General features: G+C 36.9%; 1 protein-coding gene across 5 annotated transcripts in view; it reads left to right on the top strand.

Moving 5' to 3' along the window:
- ECHDC1 (ethylmalonyl-CoA decarboxylase 1) overlaps nucleotides 1–26,232 on the top strand; it is a 40,634-nt gene extending 14,402 nt beyond the window's left edge. For 4 of the 5 annotated variants that reach the window (XM_060114687.1, XM_060114686.1, XM_060114689.1 and 1 more), the window contains 4 exons: nucleotides 500–642; nucleotides 9,173–9,225; nucleotides 13,658–13,738; nucleotides 25,739–26,232. In XM_060114687.1, the coding sequence (XP_059970670.1) occupies nucleotides 500–642; nucleotides 9,173–9,225; nucleotides 13,658–13,738; nucleotides 25,739–26,147 (686 nt within the window). In that variant the 3' untranslated portion in view covers nucleotides 26,148–26,232. The remainder of the gene's footprint in view (nucleotides 1–499; nucleotides 643–9,172; nucleotides 9,226–13,657; nucleotides 13,739–25,738) is intronic. The other variant, XM_060114690.1, reaches the window with a different exon arrangement.
- Nucleotides 26,233–26,763: the final 531 nt, after the last annotated feature.

A 26,763-nucleotide genomic window follows, 5' to 3' on the forward strand; every position in this document is an offset into this window, starting at 1 on the left:
TATCCCAGTAAAGTTTCTTGTGTCTATATATAATCATACTTATACACATAATTCAGTAGACTGTAAACTTTGGTTTTTTGTTTGTTTGTTTGTTTGTTTTTCGGTACGCGGGCCTCTCACTGTTGTGGCCTCTCCCGTTGCAGAGCACAGGCTCCGGATGCGCAGGCCCAGCGGCCATGGCTCACGGGCCCAGCCGCTCCGCGGCATATGGGATCCTCCCAGACCGGGGCACGAACCCGTATCCCCTGCATCGGCAGGCGGACTCTCCACCACTGCGCCACCAGGGAGGCCCAAATTGTAAACTTTTAAAGCAGAGACTGTCATGCTTGCCTCTTTTGTATATACTCCTTAGTACCAACATGATAGGCATTTGATAGACATTCAGTAAATATTTGTAAAATTTGTGACCTAAGAGTCTTGTTTGACACCTGACAGTTTCTAAATTATTTCTATTTGTCCAATATTTTATGTGTTTTTGATTCCCCCTCCCCTCTGGCAGGTGTAATGATGCTACAATTTCTGGAAAAAGTGATTGAGTTGGAAAATTGGACAGAGGGGAAAGGTCTTATTGTCCACGGAGCAAAAAATACTTTCTCCTCAGGATCTGATCTGAATGCTGTGAAAGCACTAGGAACTCCAGAGGCAAGTATTGTATGAATTATACAATAGGTTCTACATGTTTGTCAGACATCTGGGCTAAGATACTTATATTCTACTTATATGGTTATTATCATGACAGCTTTTCTTTAATAGCTTTCCAAGGATCAGAGTTTTTGTTTTGCTTCTTAAAGTAAAGATTAGCTTGTAATAGTGTGAAGTAATGAGGAATAAAATGAAAGACAGGAAGACTAGCAATAAAAAGTTCATTATTAAAGCCAGCAAGGATTTTAATTTTTTAAGTGGAAGTCCCTTAACATCTCATGATAAGGAGTTTTCCATGAGGTACCTAGCATAGCTTTGGCAAATGGTAGACTTCAAAAAATGCTAGCAGTTAAAAAATTTTCTTTTGAATTACGATTACAGAAAAGGAATCCGAATCATCTCTCATTATCTGTCCTCCAAGCAACCTGTTTTTCTTGATTTCAGCCGTCCACTAACATCCCCTAGTCAGAAAATAAAAAAAAAAAGAGAGAGAGAGAGTGAGAGAGAGAGAAGAAAAAGTAAAAAAGATACCTGTTGCCATTTAATTATAGATGTGAGCTGTATGTAGGTAATAATGTTTTAATGTTATTGCGCAACTCTCTTACCACTCTATGTAGTATAATGATCTCTATTTGCATAATATATGAGGAAGGCTCTCTCTTTTGGAAATTTTGATAGATTTGTATTTGAATGCTGGTTTCAACATTTTCTGGCTAAGTGACTGGGTAAATCACTTATTCTTTCTAAGTCTTATTTTCCTAATCTTTAAATAAGAATTGTATATTTCACAGAGCTATTGTGAGGATTCAAGATAATATATATAAAGTGCCTACTAGCATGGTGTCTGAAAAAGGTAGCTATTATTTTTATTTCAAAGATCATCATCCATGATGATCCATAATTTGTAGCAGCACTAGCCTTAAATTTGTAATGCCTCTGAACGGTTAGAGTGAAACTGCAGAAATGCATCTCGGGGTGGGGGGCCTCCGAGGAGCTCTGGTCCTTTATGTCTCAGATCGGAAAGAATTCAGCAAGAGGCAAAGTGATAGATAAGGAATGATTTATTAGAATAGGATGCTTATAGGTTTACAAGCAGGCAGGCAGGAGGGTGCTGCCTTGAGAACTTAGTGGGCTACAGTTTTATAATCAAAGGAAAAGTGGGGAGGGGGAGAAGACCACCTTCTTCCTCATTCTTGAGTAGACATCATGCTTCCAACATTGGTTCCTCCTCCATGTCGGGTGGGGGATTTTTCTTGTCCCTACATGGTCAAACTGGGGCTGTCATGGTGTAATGGAAATGAGCAAAAAGGTGGTAACATATACTAAAATATGGTAAATCATCTCAGCCTTCAGTATAATGTCACCTTTTCCTTATATTTTTATTTTCAGTGTATGCAGAGAAGCATGTCCTAGAAATCATTAAATTACTGACCTCACTGGACAGGATGTGGGTCTCAATCCACCATTATTTTATTGTTTGGGGCATGTCTCATGCTTCTGTTACATGATTTTGCTGCTAAGCAAGCCTGCTTGGTTTTGTGGTGAAGCAAACCTGCTTTCTTGAGTGATCATTAACTTACAGGGTCTCCCATACTTTGTCTTTACTTACAGTCCCCTAGTGGGATTAACTATTTAATCACCTACTTTGTCCCTTTAATCTGTCCCTATCAAGAGCACTAAGCTGGGGATCTGAATATATGGATTCTTGCCCAAGCTTTACTGATAATTAACTATGTGACCTGCAAGTCATTTGATTATAATTTTCCATTTCTAGAATAATTGTATTGCTAAGCACTTTACTTTGTTCACAAAAGGTAGTATTAAAGATATTGTAGAATGAGATAATAGATTACTGTGGGTCTGGTGTGTTGTCAGCGTTGGGCTGCACCCTGCAGGCCTGCAAGGCCTGTATTTGCCCAGCTTTAAGACCTAAGAAAGAGCCCGGAGTCAGTGACAGAGACATCAGTGGTTCAGTGGATAGGGGGAGCGTCTGAAGCAAGGTCCTGGAGCAACACCCCACCATCTGCAGCAGATGGCGGGTGGGACAGGGCAGGACAGTCTTCACTCCAAGGGCAAGGGGAGATGGGAGATTGCCAGTTTTAGGGGAATTAACCTCAGGTTGTTAAGAACAGTCACTAACTGGGGCCTGGGGCAGGTATGTAGGAAGGTCAGTCATGTGAGTAGGGTGTAGGTAAAGCAGGCACTGGTGGAGCAAGGAATGTATAGAGAGGAAAACACCCCTAAAAATGTGAAAGGTTATTTTGCTTTCTTCTAGTTAGAAGGTTGTTTCCGTCTAACTAGATTATGCGGCCAGCATTTTTTTCCCTATAAATGTAAAAACTAAAAGTGGAGACATGCTAATTGTTTCACATATATATAGCCAGTCTGATGTAAATCATGTAGGAAAATATGTATCATTTTTATTCAGACTTCAGGTAAGGGATCACTAAATAAAGTTTATTCTTTCCAGTAAGGACATTCTCCAAGTAATCTGCTGTCTTGAATGCCTGCAGTAGAGTAAGATTGACTTTTGATCAGCAGCTGAGAACTCGGGTGGTGTTACCCCAATGCTTAAATAACACTGCCAGTGTTCGTCCCTTGTAGTTATGCACATCTGCCGGTCTCATTAGGAAAAAAAATCCGGAATTGTGATTCTGCTTTACAGTGTGTATGCTTCAAGCCCAGATTGGTATTTAAAATACCTTATTTTATTTAAAGCATTTTTTTGTGTAGATGGATCCTTTATTGTACTTTTATGAAACGTTCTTAGTCATAGTTATAGGAAATATATAGCATAGAAATAAACAATTTGAGTAAATTCTCTTCATGGATGATATTAAGAAACACAGTAATATTTATAAAGTATGGTGTATTTGTCACATGATTTTTAAAATTAATAAGAACTGGAAACAGTTTACATAAAGTTCCTGTTAACTATTTCCACTTCTCATATAGAACATATTCCTGTATGCCTGAGAAGTAACTATAAATATGTGTAAAACTGAAATTTTCAGTGGCCTTGGGACTTTTGAGGCTCATACATGTTTATGAATTGCAGCTGCACATACAAACGCATCTGTCCCTCACAGCTGAGATGCTTAACATGACTTTAAGCATAAACAGCCTTTCTCTCAATAAAGCTCTTCTTTATCTAATATACTTACTCTTTGTTGTTGCAAATGCATCATTGCATCTGCTTATTCGGTGAATTTGCTCTTCTGAGGGTGATGAGATAAGTAGAATACATGATTTTAGTAATTGGGTTACTTTCCCTTCTCATTATAATAAGATTCATGAAAGTGATTATTAAATGGCTTTTTAAAAAAAGATAATTATGCTGATGTTTTTGCCACTATATGTTTTCAGTTTTGAAAAAATATTTTATTAATGAAAATTACCAAATATAAACAAAAGTAGACGCGTCGACTGAAAAAAAGTACATGACCTAAAAGTTTTTTTCGGCGGACACTCTTAGGACTTCAAGCCTGGAGACAGCATCTCAAATAACCCTGAGAAACTGCTCCGAGGAGGTGAGGGGGAACCAGAATATATAGGAGTATTTGCAACAAAGGGCAGGTAGTCGGAATGTCAAAAGATTATTGTTAATTAAAGAAAACCAGATATCTCAAGTTAAGGAATTTACTGCTTTTCTATGTATAGGGAGGTGTAAGAGTCTGGGCTCACTGAAATCATTCCTTTGATAGGCACTTCAGCTATCTGGGACCAGTGTCCTGTGTTTTCTCATCCTGAGTTTCCTTAAATCTGCACTGTTGGGGTGGCTGCAGTCTAATGACTGCTAGTTGGGGGGCATTCCTTGTTTCCATCCCGAGTTCCCTCAGGGCTCACCATTGGCAGTGGCTGCTGTGACTGATGGCTGTGACATCCTTTGTTTACTGACATGACAGGCACTATTTTTCTTCTCAGACTAATACGTTGAAAACCTCATGTACTCATAATAGTATCAACAGTCATCAACATTATATTTGCTTATCTGTCATTCTAGTTTTTCTTTTCTTTATGTACGTGGTCTCCTAAGAGGTTGGTTTCATATTGGTACCCTTTGTTTAATGAGCAGGAAAAGAGCTCTAATTGTTTCTATTAGGCAGTTAATCCTTGGTTGAGAAGGTCCAGGCAGGGAGATGAATTAGCATAACTCAAGCGTTAGCCCTGAAAAGTTATGGGACAGAAAGAAATAAAATAGGAAAAAAATCTAGTGTAAGTATTAACCCATTTATAAGATTTGAATTGATACTACCAATGCTCTGCAGACTAAAAGAAGTCTTTTTTCAGAGGGCAGAAATAATCAAAATCCAATTAGAAGCTTCAAGATTTGTGGTAATAAAAACCTGCTTACTCTGCAGTGAATGGGTTTAATGCCTCAAGGAAAAGTCTGGCATTTTAGAAACCTTTATATCTTAATCTAGCTGGAAGATAATATCCTCCTTTGTCCGCTGACCTCCCTTGTTACTTTTCTACCAATCTGTTGCCCCCTATTCCTCTGTTGCTTAAATTTCCACAGCGACCTCAAAGTTCTTGTCTAACATCTTTGCTTTTGCTATGACTATTGTACAGTTCCATTGTAGCCTTATTAATTTGTAGACAAGCTATTATAATTTTCTTGAAACCCTTCCATGTATTTTGAGGAAATTAATAAATTCATACAACAAGCACTTAGGGAAAAAAAAAGAGGCTCATTTATGGTTATGTTACTGTAAGGGGGACCCCTTCCAGGGCCCAAGAGTGGGCTCTTGTCTAACACTCGGAATTGAATTGTCCAAGGAGACACCTGTACTGACAAAGCAAAAGACTTTACTAGGAAGGGGTGCCTGGGCGGAAAACAGCCGGGTATAAGGAACCCAGGAGAACTGCTGTGCCACGTGGCTTTCAGTCTCAGGTTTTATGGTAATGGGGTTAGCTTTCCAGGTTGTCTCTGGCTAATCGTCTTGCTTGTGCCCATATTTGGTCCAATTCCTGGCAGCGCATACATCTCTCAGTCAAGATGGTTTCCAGCGTGAGGATTTCTGGGAGGTTGGCAGGACATATTATGGGCTGGCGTCTCCTCCCTCATTTTGGCCCCTCTTTCGGCTGGTGGTAGCTTGTCAGTTCTGTTTTCCTTATCGGGACCTCCTGCTGTGAGATAATTCATTCAAGCAGTTATGACCCTGCCTGGCCAGGGCAGATGATTTCTGTCAGTGGTTCCCTAACAGTTCTAGGATAAGATATGTTTACAGGCTGGGCATTTTTCCACTCAGGATACATGTGGCTTAGAGTAAATATGATGTTGATAGTTCCCTTTGGCACTTAGGCTGGGCATCGTGCGTCTCATCTTTGTTATTCTAGGAGGAGCTGGAGGAAGAGGGTTGGGTCTCAGGGTTATCATCCAGGTAGGATGGAAGTATCCCCTTCTGCAGCAGCTCTGAAAACCTTTGTTAAGTTTAAGTTTCGAGCTCCCAACTTTCATTCATCAGAGTAGGTCTAGATTTTCATTGGTTCCTTTCTTTCAGTTTATTCTATCACAAGTCACGGTTTCTCTGTCACTGGCTTATTTTCATCCTGTAGCCTAGGAAGAGGCCTGAACATTTAGTCATTGTTGGCTCAATAGCTTTGGGGAATAAATTTAATAAATTAAATATTTCTTCTCCCTAGGTCATGTTGGCTAGTGCAATGTAATCTCTACTTTATGATACATTTAAAGCCAAAGCATACCTATTATCTGATTGCTATTACTGATATTAATTATAACGATGATAGATAACGTTCTTGTTCTAGTACTGTATGTCAGGCACTGTTCTAAGCTCTTCTGTGTTATAACTTATTTATTACTAATTCCCCTAATGAGATATAGGTACTATTACTAGCACCATTTTACAGGTGAGGAGACTGAGGCTCAGAGAGGTTAAGTATCTTGCCAAAATTCAAACTAGCTATTAAGTGGTAGAGCCCAGATTCAAACCTAGGCAGTTTAGCTCTAGAGTCTGTGTTGTTATCCATTATTCCATATTGCTCTTAAACATTTTTAGTGTGACTTTTATCTTTTGAATGAGAAGTATAATAGTACATAGGTTAATACCCACTTCACTTTTATTTCTACCAATTCTAAATAATTCCATCAGTATTTTAAGTACTCTAAAATCTAGTAATAGAAAATAAGCCTATTAAAATTACTTTGTTGAGATAATTTAACAGGCTTTATAGGAAAGATTTTTAATAGAATATAAACTATTCTAGTTTTAAACCTTCTAGCTCTTTGTGCTTGTGTTAATTTTCTCATCACTTTATTGTATAGACTAACCTTCCTGATAAAGGCTTTCAGTTAGGAAATTTGTATCATACTGGTTTTTACCACTCATTGACTGCCTTTGTTTTATGAATCAACATAGTTCTCTATCTCAAATTCATCTGAGTCAGTTAACTTCAGCAAGCACATACTATATGCAGAACATTGTACTACTAGCTTCTGAGGATGAAGAAGGCATTTTGTTAGCCTCAAAGACTTTATTATCTAGGCGTAGCAAATGCCATCTCCCCTTCTCCTCTATAAAGCCTTCTCAACTACCCCAACCCAGTTGAAATGAATTGTTTCTTATTTGCCACTGTTCTCAGCTTGTTCAAGCATTTCTTAAAATACTTATTATACTATACCTTGATGCATGTTGCATTTCTTTATTTCTCACAAGATTTTTGAGGACTGGGAACTGGGACCACATTCTACTGATTATGTTCCCTATCCTTATTTTGTATAGATGATGTGACTGATAATAAATCCAAACACAGTGTATACAATCTATAAATTCTGTAGTTAAGTTAGAAAAATAAAAATACTGCAGAAACACAAAGGAGAAAACTATTACTGTGGGATTTAGAAACTCTTGATGGAAAAATATTTGATCTGGGCATTCCTTGAAATAGGTAGAGAAAAGGACAGGCTGTTCCAAATAGTGGGAATGATGTGAGCAAAGACACAGGAACAACCATAACCGTAAGGTGTTAAAAGAATGACAGATAGTTTGTCGTTGCAGAAGTTAAGATGCTTGGATGAGGGGTGCAGTAGTCAATAAAGTTGGTTAAATAGTTTGGGATCAATCCTTCCCAAGGAATTTAGACTTCATTTTATTGGTGATATGAAATTATCATCCTACAGGGAGGTTTTTCAGGCAGAATGCAAGATATATCACAGAGGAAAAAGAAATTAAATAGAGAGAGACCAGTTAGGAAGCAAGGCTGTTGTAATAATCTAAGCATGAGTAACACAAGTCTGAACTAGTGTTGCGGCAGAGAAAATAGAAAAAGAAGGGATTTGCATTGGAAATATTTCAAAGGAAGGATTGAGGGGACATGCTTGTTAACTCATCGAGCATGGGAGGACTGTGAAATGGAAGAGTTAAAGATAATACCAAAATTCTGAGCCTTTTGGACCAGAAAACCTTGCCTATTAGCTCAGAACTCACTCTGTGATCTTTTACAGAGTATCTAGGTACATTTTCATCTTTCCAACCATTCTTTAAGTCAGATAGAACAGGTTTTTAAATTTTTCATTCCTTCCTTATGGATGAGAAAACCGAAGTTCATAGCTATGACCTGCTCAAGTTTATGTTATTATTATGTGGCAACACTAGTATTAAAACCCAGCTTTTCCACAAGCAGTTGGTTTTGCCATGCTGAATTTGAAGTCTTAGCCAGAATGTGAAATTTCTAGCAAGTTTTGGGACTCTACATGAAAACAGTAGTTGAAGCAATGGGAATGGTTGAGACTTCCAAGGGAGAAATTGTAGATAAAGGGGAGAAAGAGAATCATGGATTGGATTTTTGGTAATAGCATTTAGCTGAATAAAAAGAGATAAAGAAGAAAAGTGGAAAATAACAATCAAAGAAATAAGAAGAGGATCAGGAGTGGAAGATGTTGCTAGAAACTGAGAATATCAAAATGAAGAAACTGGTCAGAGCAAGATGCTATATATATTATGGGGAGACAGAGGAAGATGAGGATAAGGAAAAGCCATTTAATTTAACAAATAGGAGATTATTAGAAAGCTTTGAGGAGAGTCTTTTGAGAGAAGGCTGAAGACCACATTATACTAGGTTGAAGAAAGTATATGAGGGAAAAAAGAAGAGGCAATGAGTTTACACTACTATTAGGAAACTTGTTTTTTATGTTTATATTCTTAGGGGATCAGAGTTTGGGATAATAGGTGGGTTTGTCTTATGCCTCTTCCCTCCAAATTACCCTGAGTAGAACTCTCCTCTTTTCTGGGGTATATGACTTAGGTGTGAGAGTTACTCTCTCTCTCACACCTAAGTCTTTACTAATAGCTCATGCAAAGCTGAGCTCAAGGAACCCTAGAAGATCAACACAATTAAATACCGCATCATTTGCATTTCAGACAGCTTCAAAGAGTTTTAAATGATAACCTCATTTTATAAAGTTTGGTATATTTTTGGCTTTATTACTTTCTAAATCCTGAAAGTGTTTTTTAATAATTTCTTATATAATACATTTGCATTGTATCTTTGTGCTTATTCTTATTTAAAGGATGGAATGGCCCTATGCATGTTCATGCAAAACACCTTAACAAGATTTATGAGGTAATGTATCTTTGTTTTTAAAATATAATTTCTAATAAACCAAAAATAGCTCTTCATTCTGTGATTTGCAGTAGTTAAAAAGTAGTCACTGATTTTCTAATCATATTTATTCTAATGATGAACTATTTGTGCCATCAAGGATTGTCATATAATTAAATATTACTGAAGGACATACAAGTATGTCTCTTAAAAAATAAGAGATGAGAGATAAAAAGAATTAAAGACATAGCACTTTTCCCTAAGGAGCTAATATTTAGGTATAATCTGGCTATATTTTAGGTATAGACATGGGAAAGTTAAATACTGTTACTAGAGCAGAATAGACACTGGTCAAGAGATGACACATAAAGATTACCTAATATTCAAAATTAGTAGAATGTATAGTGAAGTGGTCTGTATCCGCAAGGAGATAGAAAAAGAGTTACTAATTGGAGAAGGCTTTTACAGATTTCCGCAGAAGATGGATTCACTTTGCACCTAGATGAGGAAGAAAAAGGAGAAAATTTTGGGCCTGTCATTTTGCATTTGGGGTTACAAACTGTGAAATGATTGGGCTGATTAGCTTTCTACTTCTATATTCTGAATGTAAACAATTTAAATATAATTAAAACTAAGGAAATTCATATTTATTTAGCATACTTGTTCATTGGACGTCACTGTATTTTTGGTACTCTTTGTGAGTCTAGAAAGAAAAGTGGAATCAACATTACTGTTTAAAATACCTTCTTCATTGTCTTAGCTCCTATTCACCTACTTCCCCCTATTATATTTGACTTTTCTTAAATAAATCTTAAAACTTGGGTTTTTTTTTTTTTTTTAAATAACCCTTTTTAGGGACTTCCCTGTTGGTCCAGTGGTAAAGAATCCACCTTACAATTCAGAGGATGTGGGTTCGATCCCTGGTCAGGGAACTAAGATCCCACATGCTGCAGGGTAACTAAGCCCATGTGCCACAACTACTGAGCTCGCGCATCTCAACTAGAGAGCCTGCGTGCCGCAAACTACAGAGCCCACGTGCTGTGGAGCCCGTGTGCCACAACTAGAGAGAGAAAAAATCCCACATGCCACAAATAGAGAGAAGCCCGTGCCCTGCCAGGAAGAGCCCGCATGCTGCAACGAAAGATCCTGCATGACTCAATGAAGTTCCTGCGTGCCGCAACTAAGACCTGATGCAGGCAAAAAAAAAAAAAAAAAAAAAAAAAAAAAGAATCCTTTTTATTTGGAAGCAGTGTGTGTTAAGAAATTTGCAATTACTTTAGACCGGCACCTTTTCATTTTGGTTAGACCTACAAAAAATTCTGTGCTTTAAAAACATTTTAAATTCACCTTTTAAATACACACTTTTTCAAAGTGGGTCTTTGCAAACACGAAAGGTTAAGACTTATTTTTACTTCAGAACCATTCTTTTATATAGGATCAGTCTCTGGATCATTTCAGTGAGTAATGAAAACATTTTTGATAGGAACCTTCAATAACAGTTCTGGAGCTCAATCTTCTGTACCACAATCCTTCCTTTTGGATACAGCCTTAATTTTCCCATCCATATTTTTTTTTTTTTTTTTTTGCGTTATGTGGGCCTCTCACTGTTGTGGCCTCTCCCGTTGCGGAGCACAGGCTCCGGACGCGCAGGCTCAGCAGCCATGGCTCACGGGCCCAGCCGCTCCGCGGCATGTGGGATCTTCCCAGACCGGGGCACGAACCTGTGTCCCCTGCATTGGCAGGCGGACTCTCAACCACTGTGCCACCAGGGAAGCCCCCATCCATAATTTGATACCAATAAAAATGGACTAAGACAATATCACATTGAATTATTCCTGATTGCCAGCTGCTGAAAAGTTCCAGGAGCTGTATACAGGCCTACCTCAGAGATACTGCAGGTTAGGTTCCAGACCACTGCATAAAGTGATATTGAAATAAAGCAAGTCACAAGAATTTTTTGGTTTCCCAGTGCATATAAAATTATGTTTACACTCTACCATAGTCTATTAAGTATGCGATAGCATTATGTCTAAAAAAATGTACATACCTTAATTTAAAAATACTTTATTGCTAAAAAATGCTAACCATCACCTGAGCCTTCAGGGAATCGTAAACTTTTTGCTGGTGGAAGGTCTTGTCTCAGTGTTGATGGTGGCTGACTGATCAGGGTGGTGGCTGCTGAGGGCTGGGATGGCTGTGGTAATTTCTTAAAACAAGACACCAGTGAAGCTTCCTGCATCAGTTGGCTCTTCCTTTCATGAATGATTTCTCTGTTACATACAGTGCTGTTTGATAGCATTTACCCACAGAGGAACTTCTTTCAAAATTGGAGTCAGTCCTCTCAAACCCTGCCGCTGCTTTATCAAATAAGCTATTTAACATTTTAAATCCTTTGTTGTCATTTCAACAGTCTTCACAACATCTTCACCAGGGTAGATTCCATCTCAAGAAACCACCTTCTTTGCTCATCCATGAGAAGTAACTCCTCATCTGTTAAAGTTTATCATGAGATTGCAGTAACTCAGTCACATTTTCAGGCTTCAGTTCTAGTTCTCTTGCTGTTTCCACCACATCTTCAGTTACTTCCTCCACTGATGTCTTAAACCCCTCAAAGTCATCCAAGAGATTTGGAATCAACTTCTTCATACTCATGTTAATGTTGATATTTTGACCTCTTCCCATAAATTGCAAATGTTCTTAGTGGCATCTAGAATGGTGAATCCTTTCCAGAAGGTTTTCAAGTGACTTTGCCCAGATCCATCAGAGGAATCACTATCTATGGCAGCTATAGCCTTATGAAATATATTTCTTAAATAATGAGACTTGAAAGTCAAAATTACTACTTGATCCACAGACTGCAGAATGGATGTTGTGTTAGCAAGCATGAAAATAGCATTAATTTCATTGTACACTTTCATCAGAGCTCTTGGGTGACCAGGTGCATTGTCAGTGGGCAGTAATAGTTTGTTTTTTGGTTTTTATAAATTTATTTATTTTATTTATTTATTTTTGGCTGCATTGGGTCTTTGTTGCTGTGTGCGGGCTTTCTGTAGTTGCAGTGAGCAGGGGCTACTCTTTGTTGTGGTGCGCTGTCTTCTCATTGCAGTGGCTTCTCTTGTTGTGGAGCACAGGCTCTAGGTGCGTGGGCTTCAGTAGTTGTGGCATGCGGGCTCAGTAGTTGTGGCTTGGGGGCTCTATAGAGTGCAGGCTCAGTAGTTGTGGCGCACAGGCTTAGTTGCTCTGTGGTATGTGGGATCTACCCGGATCAGGGCTTGAACCTATGTCCCCTGCATTGGTAGGTGGGTTCTTAACCACTGTGCCACCAGGGAAGCCCTGGGCAGTAATAGTTTGAAAGGAATCTTTTTTTCTGAGCAGTAAATCAGCAGTGGGCTTAAAATATTCAGTAAAACATGTTGTAAACAGATGTGCTGTCACCCAGGCCTTGTTGTTCCATTTATAGAGCACAGAGTAGATTGAGCATAATTCTTAAAAGCCCTAAGATTTGCAGAATGTTAAATAAGCATTAGCTTCAACTAGTTGTCACCAGCTGCATTAGCCCCTGACAAGAGAGTCAGCCTGTCCTTCGAAACTTTAAAGCCAGGCATTGACTTCTCTCTAGCCATGAATGTCCTAGATGACATCTTCTTCTAATATAAGATTGTTTTGTCTACATTGAAAATCTGTTGTTTGGTGTAGCCACCTTCATGAATTACCTTAGTTAGATCTTCTGTATAACTTGCTGCAGCTTCTGTATCAGCACTTGCTGTTTTATCTGGCACATTTATGTTACGGAAATGGCTTCTTTCCTGAATTCTCATGAACCAACCTCTGCTAGCATCACACTTTTCTTCTGTATCTGCCTCACCTCTCTCAGTCTTCATAGAATTGAACAGAGTGAGGACCTTGCTCTGGATTAGGCTTTGGTTTAAGGAAATGTGGCTGATTTGATCTTCTATCTAGACCAATAAAACTTTCTTCCTGTCAGCAGTAAGGTTGTTCTGCTTTCTTATCATTCATATATTCACTGGAGTACCCCTTTTAATTTCCTTCAAGAACTTTTCCTTTGTATTCACAACTTGGTAACTGTTAGTCAAAGCCTAATCCAGCGCAATAAAGCGAAGCACAATGAAATGAGGTGTGCCTGCATTATACAAAAACATCCATTTATTTGGAAGAAAGTTGATATGTCTATAGTTTAAAAATATATAATGATTTGGGGAGGTATTTTGATAAGCTTACGTAGCATTTAGTATGAATTATTTTATCTTCATTATTATACTGTTTTGCTCATGATACATTGGCTAATAGTTCTATACTTTGAGGTGTGATTATTTTTATAAACATAGTTCAGTAATTTTGTTTCTACTGCACCTTAAGTTTTAAAAGTATTTGTAAATTAATATCAAAATTAAAAATATTAACATCCATTTTTCCTTTTTCCTTCAATACACAGACTTCCTTTAATAAGTGTTGCACTAGTTCAAGGTCGGGCCCTGGGTGGAGGAGCAGAGGTTACTACAGCGTGTGATTTCAGGTAGGATAAGAATTGTATGACTCCGTGCACAGGTGTAATTAACATGCTCAAATTCATTCTTTGCCTGAATATCAATATTTTATTTATTCTTAAACAGGATAATCAATTAGTGAATATTTTCTTTTTGCCAATCGTTAAAGTAGATAATTTTAGTCAGCCTAGTATAACTCCATAATTATTTCATTACTATGCATTTCAAAAAGTTAACAAAAGGATTTGAATAAATCAAATCCATATTAGCAAAGTCCCTGGGGAAGGAAACCGAGAAAATATATGAAACTTTAAGATTCCCAAGAATTATACAAGAAAAGTAAAGAACTAAAAAAACCCAGAGAAATAAAGTAAAGAGAATAGAGAAAGAGACTGCTTAAGTCTTCCTCTTACAAATAACAAGAGGTTTTCTGAGAACTATTTCCTATCTTTACGGTGATTTGTAGTAACTTTGTGGAGATTTTGGGCTGATTAGGGAATTTAATTAGAGAAAGTTATTTGGGACCAATTAACCATTCAATCCCTAGAATTCTTTTTAGTATTGGCTAACTGTACTTTATAGGAATGACACAATTTTGATAAGGCCTTCTATATTTTGGTTTTGTGTGTATAAAACATAAATGTTCAGTTTAATGACTTGCTACAAAATAGGAACCTATGTAACCATATTATAGGTAAGAATTGAAAGATTGGGGCTTCCCTAGTGGTGCAGTGGTTGAGAGTCCGCCTGCCGATGCAGGAGACATGGGTTCGTGCCCCGGTCTGGGAGGATCCCACATGCCGTGGAGCGGCTGGGCCCGTGAGCCATGGCTGCTGAGCCTGTGTGTCTGGAGCCTGTGCTCCGCAACAGGAGAGGCCACAACAGTGAGAGGCCCGCGTACCGCAAAAAAAAAAAAAAAAAAAAAAAAAAAAAAAGAATTGAAAGATTACTGGCACTCCTGAACCCTCTACATGCACCTTCTAAGTCATAGACCCTTCATTTCCATCTATAGGAAGCTATTACCCTGTATTTTATGATAATTACTTTCTTACTTTCCTGTATAGTTTTATAAGTTAACTATTCTGTAACCAATATATTCTATTTTTTTTTCTTTTTGAACTTAATATAAATGGCATCATATACTAATAGAAATACTATGAGGAAAGATTCAGTAAGCTAATTCATGCAAAGTAGTAACATTTTATTGATATATTAATTTTTCTCTTTTAAATTTATGACAGGTTTCAATTTATAAGTTGAAATATATCACTTTGTATTCACATAAATTGGGATTTTAAAATAGTTTTGGTGTATAAGACAATTTACAAAGATCCCAGTCTCTCTGAAAACTAGTACTTACTAACTGGGGAGGATTCTTGTACACAACGAAAAATGGCGATTTCACATGACAGTGACCTCTGCTGTCATCAGTGCAGATTGCATCAGGAAGCTACATTTCATTCTGTGAGGAGGAAGCAGTTACTGGCTTCATGGACAATATGAGACTAAATATAAATGCTCTGTGTGTGAAAGGATTAAATGCTTTCTCACTTTACCCTGAAACACAGGTACTTGTGGAATATATAATTTAAATATATAATTATATAATATATATAAGATATAAAGTATATATTTAAGTATAATTTAATATATTTAAAGAATCCTAAGGTATATGTGAGTATACATTATTACACTTAAAAATTCTCTACATAAAAAAACAACATTCTCTGCATAAAAGTAAGTGCAAGTTAAAACTTTATAGATGCACTCTGGAGAAAGTGTACCCTCTAACACAGAGTCTGGTGTTCATCTTTAAGCATTTATTAGACTTTGGCATCATCCTTTATATTCATTCCTGACCTGTGTTTGGGTGTAGTTAGGGTTTAGGCCAAAAGGCAAAATCACAGAAAAAATAGAGATTATTTACTCCTTTAATACTGCTAATTTACCTTGCTATGTTATTCTCTAAATGAAGCATCATGTGTTCCTAGAGCCTCATAAAATATTTAGTTTCTTTGATTATGAGTTGTCTGAGGGGTACTGCCCTCATCAGATATATTCAGTAACATAACCAGATACAGTCACTTTTCCAATGAAGACATATTCATTTGTGGACCAACTACTTGGCATATACAGACCCTCATATTAAATTGCATTCAGTAGAGTCATTCATTAAACATAGTTTAGCACCATGGCTAGCTAGGCACTGCCATTTAAGAAACTTGTATGCCTTGGGGTTTTGTTTGATTTTTCTAGTAATACAGTTTTATTACATTTTATAAAATTTCTGATTCACAACTGATAAGAAATTTAAAAAAAATAGAAACTGATCCTTCACAATAGAAGTGTGAAAAGCATTGTCCTAGACTATTCAGCCCTTTTAAATCTTTATACTAAATGCAAGAGTTCTTAAAAGATAAAGGCTAATAGAGAGGGTTGTATACTGAAGTACATTACTAGCCACAGTTACAAGGTAGTGATAAATCAATACAAATTACTCTAGCTGATTTTCCCCCCAACTTGATCAGTACCCTGTCAATTATCTTCTATGACAAATTATATTATAAAAACACCTGCTTGTTATAAAAAAACCACCAAAAGCTTTCATAGCATTCTGCTAAAAAGATAAGTTCCTTCCTTAGGTTGGCTCTTTTTAGCTTAACTTTCTTACCTTGGAGAATTGCCTGGAATTCACTCAACTGACAGAAGAAGAAGAGAAATAATCTTAATATGAATATTCCAAAGAATTGAGCTCATGCACCATTCTAGCATTATCCTACTCCCTGCCCCAAAACCCTTTAAGCACCAGCTGATAATACATGTAATGAATTAATGTCAGAAACAGGTCTACATGGCACATATAGACCCTCATACTAAATTGCCTTCAATTGAGTCATAATTTTCATTTAAACTTTCTTAGAGAAAATGGCTTTTTAAAAACATTTTCTAAAGCAAAACATTAACTTACGAATTAAAAAATGACATTCTACAGTGCTCACAGTCTCGTCACTCTAACATTATCTTTCCCTTTAGTGACAAAATTGATGAGGAAATAAAAAGCTAGAACTGTGTTAAAATCATTTGCTTCAAATTTTAAAATTTGTCTTGATTAAAATATCTAGAATGAAATATAAATTAAGGAAATATTTATTTGAGTATTAGTTTTCTATTGCAGCCATAACAAATTACCACAAATTTAGTGGCTTATAACAACATCAGTTTATCTCACAGAGGTATAGGTTGGAAATCTGGCTGGGCTCAACTGGCTTCTCTAAACCTGGTCACACAAGGCCCAAATCAATATGTTGGCTGGACTGGGCTCTGAGGGCTCTGAGGGCTCATCTACTTCCAGGTTCATCCTGGTTACAGCTGGCAGAATTCAGCCCATGCACTTGTAAGACTGAGGTCCCTGTTTTTCTGTCAGCCTGTCAGCCAGGGGCCAGTCTTTGCTCTTGGAGGATGCCTGCATTCCTTCTCATGTTTTCCATGTGGCCCCCCCTTCAGCAGTGGTGGGTTAAGTTCCTTTCATACTTTGAATCTTTCTCACTTTCCCCTCTGCTGCATCTCTCTGACTCCAGCTGGAGAAAGTTTTCTGCTTTTAAGAGCTCATGTGGTTAGATTAGGCCCACTCAGGTAATCAAGGATAATGCCCCTATTTTGATGTATATAACCTTAATTACATTTGCACAGTCCCTTGTACTATGTTTACTATGCACAGCTTCCAGGGATTAGGGCCCAGACATCTTTGTGGGACCATTCCACCTACATCATATGGGCTTGGCATAGAGAATATAGTTGCCAGATTTTTTGCTTTTATATTCCTATTTGATCACCAATTAAACTTGGTAACTTTGTTACTCTAAGCTACCTTTGTAACTCTTTTTAAACTTTTATTTAGGTACTTTTTAGAAAACAATAAGAGTTCCTATATACACCACATTTATAAAGGTTCGTTGATATAAACATTATTTTAAGTGTAACTATAGTATGGTTTCTTAGATTGGTTTCAAGCTCAAGTTTCCAGAATGTGTTTTAGGAGGTACTTAGAACACTCATTCCTTGATTCTGCTTTCTGTCTTATTCCATGTCGTTCAAAAAAAGGGGGTCGAGGTGGGACAAAGAGGAGAGAAAAGAAAATCTCTCAGAACTACCCTAGAAAATAGAAAATGACAAACTCAGACTGCTTGGCTTTTCAGCATCAACTTTTGGCAATCAAAAGCATGTAAACAGTTTAATTACATGTCTAATATTTATTTTTTGCTACTTAATTTGGTATAAGAGAGAAACTGGAATTGCATTTTTTGTTTGGAAATATAGTCAGCCCTCTGTATCTGCGGGTTCCAAATTCAAGGATTTAGCAAAGGATTGAAAATATTCTGGAAAAACAATTCCAGAAAGTTTCAAAAAGCAAAACTTCAATTTGCCATGTGCTTGCAGCTGTTGACATAGCATTTACATTGTATTAGCTATAAATAATCTAGAGATGATTTAAAGTATATGGGAGGGTGTGTGTAGGTTACATAAAAATACTATTTTATATGAAGAAATTGAGCATCTGAGGATTTGATATATGTGGGGGGTCCCGGAACCAATCGGGACAGAGAATTTTCCTATACTACATAATCACTTAAATTTACCGATTTTTAACACTTTGCTGTTTTGTTTTTCACCTCGTGTGTGTGTGTGTGTGTGTGTACGTATGTTTTATATATATAATAATTTTTTTCTGAGAAATTTGAGTAGGTTGCAAATGTCTTGCCCTTTTACTCCTTTAAACACACACGTACTCACATAAATATATATTATTTTTTAAGAACTGGAGTATTTCCTTATTTAACCACAGCACAGTTGTCAAATGCAGGAAATTTAACATCAATGCCATACTTTTATCTAACATACTATCCATATCCCAGTTGTGTCGATTCAGCAGTAATATCCAGTATAGCACTCCTGGACTTTTCCTCCACTGTGAAATCATGTACTGCACTTAGTTGTCAGAGTTCTTCACATTCAGAACTGAGATAATTTATTTTTAAGCCAGTAAGTTTCTGTTATAACATCAATAGTAAATAACACAGGTGATGATATTTTTAAAATGTTTATTGTGCTTTCTGGTTGTAAAAGGATATGTGTGCATTCTGGTGAATATGAATCACCTGGGGATTTTATTAATAATATGCAGTTCTGATTTCATCTCAGGGGTGAAGCCTGAGGTGATGCTGATGTTGCTGGTCCACAGACCACACGTTGAATAACAAGGTTCTAGATTATTTTGAAAATACTTATTTCAGAAATATTTTACATATTGTAAAATATACCTTACTGTCCATTAAAAAATTTTTTAAATGTACAGTGAGTTATAGACTAAAAATTAAAGTTGTTGCCATTCAAAGATAATTAGCATTAGCACTGTGGTGTGCTTTCTTCACATCTTTTTAAAACAGATGTATAACTATTTTTTTAAAATTAGGATCATATGACATATAGTTTATATTTAATGTACTTGGAAAACATGAATTTAATAAATTTAAAATATTCCATCAGTTTGGATTACTAAAATATCCTCCTTTGGTTGTTTCTAATTTTTCTCTATTATGATTAGTGCTGTGATAACTGCCTTATAAATAAGGCTTTGTTCTTTTGGATTATTTCCTTAGAATAAATCCTAGTACTTATTAAGTAGTTCAAGTACTTGGTCAAGGGATGTGAAAATGTTTAAGGTGTTTGATATATGGTGCCAAGTTATCCTCCAGGAAATATTCTGCCACTTTATACAACTACCAGCAGTATATGAGTGTCTGTTTGAGAGCATCTTTTCTTACAATGAGTATTACTCTTTTAAAAGATCTAATTTTGATAATCAAAAATTAAATTTTATTTTAATTTGCAATTTTTAAAGGTTTCAATGAGGCATAAATTTTCCCATGTTCATTGATGTGTATCTGTGTGTGTGTGTGTGTGTGTGTGAATTGTCTGCATTTTCTTTTTGCTCTTCTTTGGAGTATCTAAGATTTAGCTGTTTATACACCGGATGAAAAATACATTTTTATTCCTCCATCTCCCTAGAGAAATAAGATTCTCAATTATGCAATTTAGAGCCTGCCTATCTAATTTGTTTTCAATCTCTAACATTGCTTTCATGAATATAAATAACCCTCAGCCAAAGGTATTAGCATTTCCAGCTGCTACCCATTACTTCAAAGTATATTACAAAGAAGGGGAGCTAGAAACAGCCTTGTCCCAAGGGAGCTACTGTAGGTAGCTCTTTTCTTAAAATACTAATTTAATAGGTAAAACACAAAATACACATAATATACACACTTGCACAAATGGGCGCGTGCACACACACACCAACCAGCACATCCCAGAGTCATTAGAAAACAAATTCCATTTTTGCTGCGGCAGTGCCTGTTCTCTAAATATGAGATGTCCACCTTAGGAAGCAGTCACGCTGCCCACGCATGTTGCTTTGTTTTGTAGTTATCACTGTATTATGCGGAAAGACTTATTTTAGAGCCTGTGATATCAAGAAAATGCACCTCTGAGCATGCTAGGATTACTGACTGAGTATTAAAATCAGACTATAATCCCAAAGCATTTTACTGTTTCTGTCTCACTGTACCACACACACACACAATATTCACTCATTCAACCACATACTCTCTTAGTCAAGCAGTCTCTTTGCATAAAATACACGGAGCCTCATGAGGACAATCAGCTGAGAGCAGGAAATCAGAACAGTGAGCTATGGGGAGAATCTTTGGGGTCTTTCCTTCTATTTTCCATAATTTATCTTATGTTGTGATGGCAGGTAGAAAACAGGAGGAAGGAGGTGCCAGGAAAGTACATGCACAAATAAGTGTCTGCGTTCAAAGCATGGTTTTAAAGTATTGTTTGTGGTCAGATATGTTGTTGCTATTATATAATTTTATGTGCCATATTTCCCCATATCACCAGTTTGCTTTGTTGTATTTGATTCGTTCTATTTATTTATTTATTTGTTTGTTTGTTTGTTTATTTATTTATTATGGCTGTGCTGGGTCTTCGTTTCTGTGCGTGGGCTTTCTCTAGTTGCGGCGAGCAGGGGCCACTCTTCATCGCGGTGCGCGGGCCTCTCACTGTCGCGGCCTCTCTTGTTGCAGAGCACAGGCTCGAGACGTGCAGGCTCAGTAGTTGTGGCTCACGGGCCTAGTTGCTCCGCAGCATTTGGGATCTTCCCAGACCAGGGCTCAAACCCTTGTCCCCTGCATTGGCAGGCAGATTCTCAACCACTGCGCCACCAGGGAAGCCCGGTTCGTTCTTAATACCATGTATAAGGACCAGCAGTTTCTGGCCCTAAAGTTTATTTAAATCAATGATTTCAGACTTTAAATTTATATCATGTGATTTAATTTTGTAACAGGACTGCTTTCTTTAAAATTTTTAAATATTTCAGCTTTTACTTATATTGCACGATATTCCTTAAGTTAGTCTTAGAGAGATATATGTCTATTTTTCTTTTTTTAAATCAACTTGGAATCTTCTGCTTCAGCCATATCTATAACAGAACACAGTTTTATTTCTACCTTTATTTGGAAATGAAAAATTGTATATATTTTGTATTCTCCATTAACAGATATTGAGGAAAGGTAGTATATATCATTATTTGCTGGGCTTCCGGTGTGAGTATAGCTCTTTTACATTCAATACTTTAGGGACTGAGTGAGTTTAGTCCAGGAAACAACTTTATAATGTCTTTCTAGCAGAAACATCTGCTGTATTTGTAGTGACTTATCTATTAATGTAACCAACTTGATAATAAAAGCTAGTACACATAGTTTAATGTGTACATTGTGAGGCTACAAAATACAATTTTTATATTCCAAATAAAAGTATAAATAATACTGTGTTCTATAGATGTGGCTCAGACAGAAAATTTCACACTGATTTTTTTTAAACATATATAAACACAATTCCTCTAAGATTCTGTTTAAAAGAATTGTGGTGTATATATGTTCTAAGTAACTTTCATATATTAACCATTTAATACACATGGTAATTCTATGGCATAAGTACTACTGTTATATCTATTTTATAAACAAGCATACTGAGGCCCAGGGATGTTAAGTAATCTACTCTTCCTCATCCTCTTTATACCATGTGTCTTTTTTCTTTGCTGTATTTTACAAGGTGTAAAATGCAGCTGGTCTAGTGGCCAAGCCAGGCAGCCTGGTTTACATTTATGCACTTCACATCAAAGCTCCTACTCTATCCCAATGCAGTTATTTATGTGTTTCTAACTCTTTGCCACAGAAATCAGTAAAAGTACCTTTCTTTAATAATAAAGATTTTTTTTTTTTTTTTTTTTCCCGGTACGCGGGTCTCTCACTGTTGTGGCCTCTCCCGTTGCGGAGCACAGGCTCCGGACGCGCAGGCTCAGCGGCCATGGCTCACGGGCCGAGCCGCTCCGCGGCATATGGGATCCTCCCGGACCGGGGCACGAACCCGTATCCCCTGCATCGGCAGGCGGACTCTCAACCACTGCGCCACCAGGGAGGCCCAATAATAAAGATTTTTTTTTTCTTTTTGCGGTATGTGGGCCTCTCACTGTTGTGGCCTCTCCCGTTGCGGAGCACAGGCTCCGGATGCGCAGGCCCAGCGGCCATGGCTCACGGGCCCAGCCGCTCCGCGGCATATGGGATCCTCCCAGACCGGGGCACGAACCCGTATCCCCTGCATCGGCAGGCGGACTCTCAACCACTGCGCCACCAGGGAGGCCCAATAAAGATTTTTAAAAAACTTTTTTATAACTTTTACTAAAAAGCTTCCTGTTTTAGTAAACTTTGGTAATTGTTTTAAAATTGTTTTTCTTGAATACATTTGTTCAAAGTCCTGCAACTTATAGCTAACTCATCAGAAAGTAGTAGCACAATGAACAGTCTTTTCAGGTATCAACATTGACTTTGCAACACCTGTCAAAGGTGATACTCTTCCTCAAGTTATGGGTAGTGTTTCCTGTAACACTGATGCATCCATACTATAACACCAGGTATATCCATATTTGATTAATTTCCTCCTCTCCCCCAAGGTGTCACAGGAAATTTTCAACTTCGCCAATAATAATGACACTAATAAACAGATGATACTTATAATTTTTACTTTTAAAAATAAGAGAGTTTAATATGGTTTTATAAATGAGTTGGCTATAAGGCTTCAGAATCTTAAGATTCAGGTCTTCCAGTTTTCTACATAGATTAATAGATTATCCCTTGCACTAAATTACATTACAGGTGGTACCAGGTAACTGCATCTAAACTCTAGCAGTAATTAGTGTATAATCCTATAAGGCCTATCAGGAAGCAGTTTCTGTTTTTGGATGCATCTTGTTGATATGACATTTTCTTCATAAATTCTGGTTATCACCATTAAAGATTTTATATTTAAACTAACTTTTAGGTTAATAAAGAGTATTGTGAAAGGTTATCATCTGAATGTTCCATATTTCTCTCATTGTTAGACTGAACTATTTTGTGTTCTTTTGTCACTAATACATTTCTTGGTCATATTTTCTAATGTACTGATAATATGTACATCAGTACACAAGTACACCCTAGGCATGACATGTACAGAATGGATGTCAGAGTTTGATCACAATAGGTATTTTTATAAAGATCACCTCAGGATTTGTTAGTTATAAAATATGATTCGAAAAATCATACCTCACCTTGTAAAATAAGGCAAAAGGGAAAAACCACACATGGTATAAAGATGTAATAAACATTCTTCTTTAGAGGCAAATAATTCCAAATATAAATATGCTCACATATATAATAACTTTTGTTGTCCTAAGTTCATTTACACTATCCCAGCATCTAGAACTTTAACCAACTTTTATGTTCAGCTGATTCGAAATGCATCTTTCCCTGACGTAACCCTTTTCTGTACTGTAGGCGTAGATCTGAGCCATCAGTGGCAATTCCAGTATATAATTAGGAACTGTGACACATTTATTCTGTGAAAAGCTTTATAGGATTTTCATTAACAATATTCCTATTTCCAAGTCTATTAGACATTATTGTAATGTCTATTCTACTTTCTTAAGTTTTGACCTTGATTTCTGTTTATTATAAGACAGTACTCCTCTCACAACTTGGGGCTAGATTCAGATTAAGATACTTGTTCTTTCTCCCCTCCCATTTAAAAATTATTTATTGAAAACTACTATTTTCATGGCTATTTGCTTCTAATAGCAGTTGTCCATAATTGAGGCAGATTTTCTCTTATAGGAACTCACAGCTGTGAAGAGAAAGTTCTCTTTCCCAGTGGGTTAGTAAATAGGCTTTTGTGAGAAGTCTCTACTGGAATATTTCTCTTGATTAAAGGGTCAGAGACTGAAAGTCTATTGTTCTTGGTGCTAAAAGAACCAAACCACCTGCAGCTAAGCATTGAACTCTTTGGAAAACCAGAACTATCTTCAAGTCTTCGTTTTTGTAATGAGGAGTTTGAAAGCAATGATTTTTCTTAAAAAATTAAAATTCAGACATGAGTTTTGGTCCAAATTAGAGATTTTAACATAGTGAATGCATTGAAGAATGCAGTCCAAATAAAACTCATACGCTGCATTCTCTAAACAGTATAGCTTTATGCAGCCTGTTAATACTATACACATATTTAACTGGCAAATGTGATTGCTGTGCCCACTAATCTCTTTGTGTTTATTCCCTTTTATTGTTCCACTTGATTATTAATCCCCCTATTCATAAAAGTCCCAAGATTTGGGGGAAATGAGTCCCTGCTATAGGAAATCACTCAAGTCCAACCCAAGCCACTATCGACTTCAATGGTATCCCTGCTTCCACTCATCTAGTTAACTATTTTATGTACTGTGAGGTTAAGAGCACACATAATGAAGCTGACTTACTTGGATTTAAAATTCTGGTCCTGCTATAGCTGCATGGCCTTGGGTTCGCTATTTATTTAATCGCTGTTGCCTCTGTTTCCCTCTGTAAAATGAGCGTATTACTGTACCTCATAGGGTTGTTCTGAGGATTAGTTAACATAAAGTTCCTTAAATAGTTGGTGTGCTATTAAATGCTAAATAGGCTACGCTTACAAATCAGATACTACTCCTTAGGTCAGCCTCCTCCTAAAGAGCTTCACACTTAAAAAATAAAACCTGACCTCTTGAGTGCCTATAAGCTTACCTGTCTGATTTCATCCCCCATTACTCTCTGTTGGCTCTATTCAAGCTACATTAGCCTGTTCCCCAGAGATACTAAGCAGTTCTACTTCAAGGCCTTTGCACTTGCAATTCCCTCTTCCTGGAATTCCCTCCCAGAATTTTGCATCGCTCACTCACTTGGGTAAGCTGCTCAGATATTCAGAGGACTCCATCTAAAATAGCACACACACAGCCTCATTCTCTAGTTCCTTGCCTCATTTTCTTTATAGCATTTATCACCACTGACATTATATCGTCCAGTGTCTTTCCTAACAGGAATGTAAACTCAGCATAGGGATTTTATTTTGGTCATTCCTGTAGTCCCGCATCTAGCATTGGTAGTGCTTAGGAAATATTTGTTGGAAGAGTGGATCAATCAATTCTGAGTTTAAAAAAACAAACAAACATTTCCCCCCCCCCCCAGGACTACTGAGTTTAACTTACTATGCATTTTTTTCATGGTATGCACCTAACATTCCTTACGCGCATATTTTCACTTGAATACAGGTTTTCTCAGTAGGCCACCACTCACTTGAGAAAGATACACTTAGGGCTTTTATAAGTAAACATAAAGAAAGATTAGATTCTTATATGCAAAGTAAAAGATAAGCGAGCACAAGAATGTTGACCATGTTTTCAAAGGTAAGTGCTAAATACTGTGCAATAAATTGAATTCTATACTTAGCCAGATTTTTTTGAACATTGTTTTTAATACAACACATCTACCTGTAAAGATCTATGGAGATTTCAGATCAGATTATGAATAGGTAGTGCTTTGTGACTAAAGCATATATAGTTTCAATGAAGTTTTTTCTTTTTTCTTCTGCAGGTTAATGACTACCGAAAGTGAGATCAGATTTGTCCACAAGGAGATGGGAGTAATACCAAGCTGGGGAGGTGCTACCCGGCTAGTTGAAATAATTGGCAGTAGACAAGCCCTCAAAGTGTTAAGTGGGGCCCTTAAGCTGGATTCAAAAAAGGCTTTACAAATAGGAATGGTTGAGGAGGTCTTGCAGTCTTCAGGTGAAACCGAATGTCTCAGAGAGGCACAAGAGTGGCTACAGCAGTTTATCAAAGGGCCACCAGAAGTAATTAGAGCTTTGAAAAAATCTGTTTCTTCAAGCAAAGAGCTTTGTTTAGAGGAGGCATTACAGACTGAAAGAGATCTTTTAGGAACAGTTTGGGGTGGACCCGCAAATTTAGAGGCTATTGCTAGGAAAGGAAAGTTTAATAAATAGTTTTAAAAAATATGTACTGCAAGTAAAACTCCAATGATTAATATGTATAAAAGTTAAATGATATTAAATATGAATGTCAAAACTACTCTGAAGGCTACTATTAGTATTTCAGTTTTAAACAACCGTTTGAATACCTGAACTCATTGGCCTAGTTTTCAGTCTATTTGGGTACTTAACAAGTAATTTTGAACATCTGACTAAAATATGCACCTTTCAGCTTAAAAATTATTAGCAATTCCCAAATTCCCATATTAGTTCTTAGGCTATAACCAAAGACCAGTTTTTTAAAGAAAAAAATACACAAAATCTATTTCTGGTGTTATTTTTCATAAAGTCTTTGTCTTGCCTTACCTGGAAATAATTTACAAAAATAGCTTAATGAAACTTAGAGAGCAAAAGTGGAGAGGGGTCAGGGGACAGGAAAATATGCAAAGGTATGATTAGTCCTCTTCTTCTGCGCCAAGCAGCTGGAGTAAAGAAGTCATGGGTAACAGCCCTTCTTTTAAGTAAAGATGCTCCTCACCTTAACCCTCTACAAATTTGGGCCTTATTTATTTGATCTTTTAAATAATTATTAGATTTCTATTTTAAATTATCTACAAAACAATGATAGCCA

The sequence above is a fragment of the Mesoplodon densirostris genome, chromosome 12 (assembly GCF_025265405.1).
Source record: "Mesoplodon densirostris isolate mMesDen1 chromosome 12, mMesDen1 primary haplotype, whole genome shotgun sequence".
Classification (NCBI taxonomy): domain Eukaryota; kingdom Metazoa; phylum Chordata; class Mammalia; order Artiodactyla; family Ziphiidae; genus Mesoplodon; species Mesoplodon densirostris.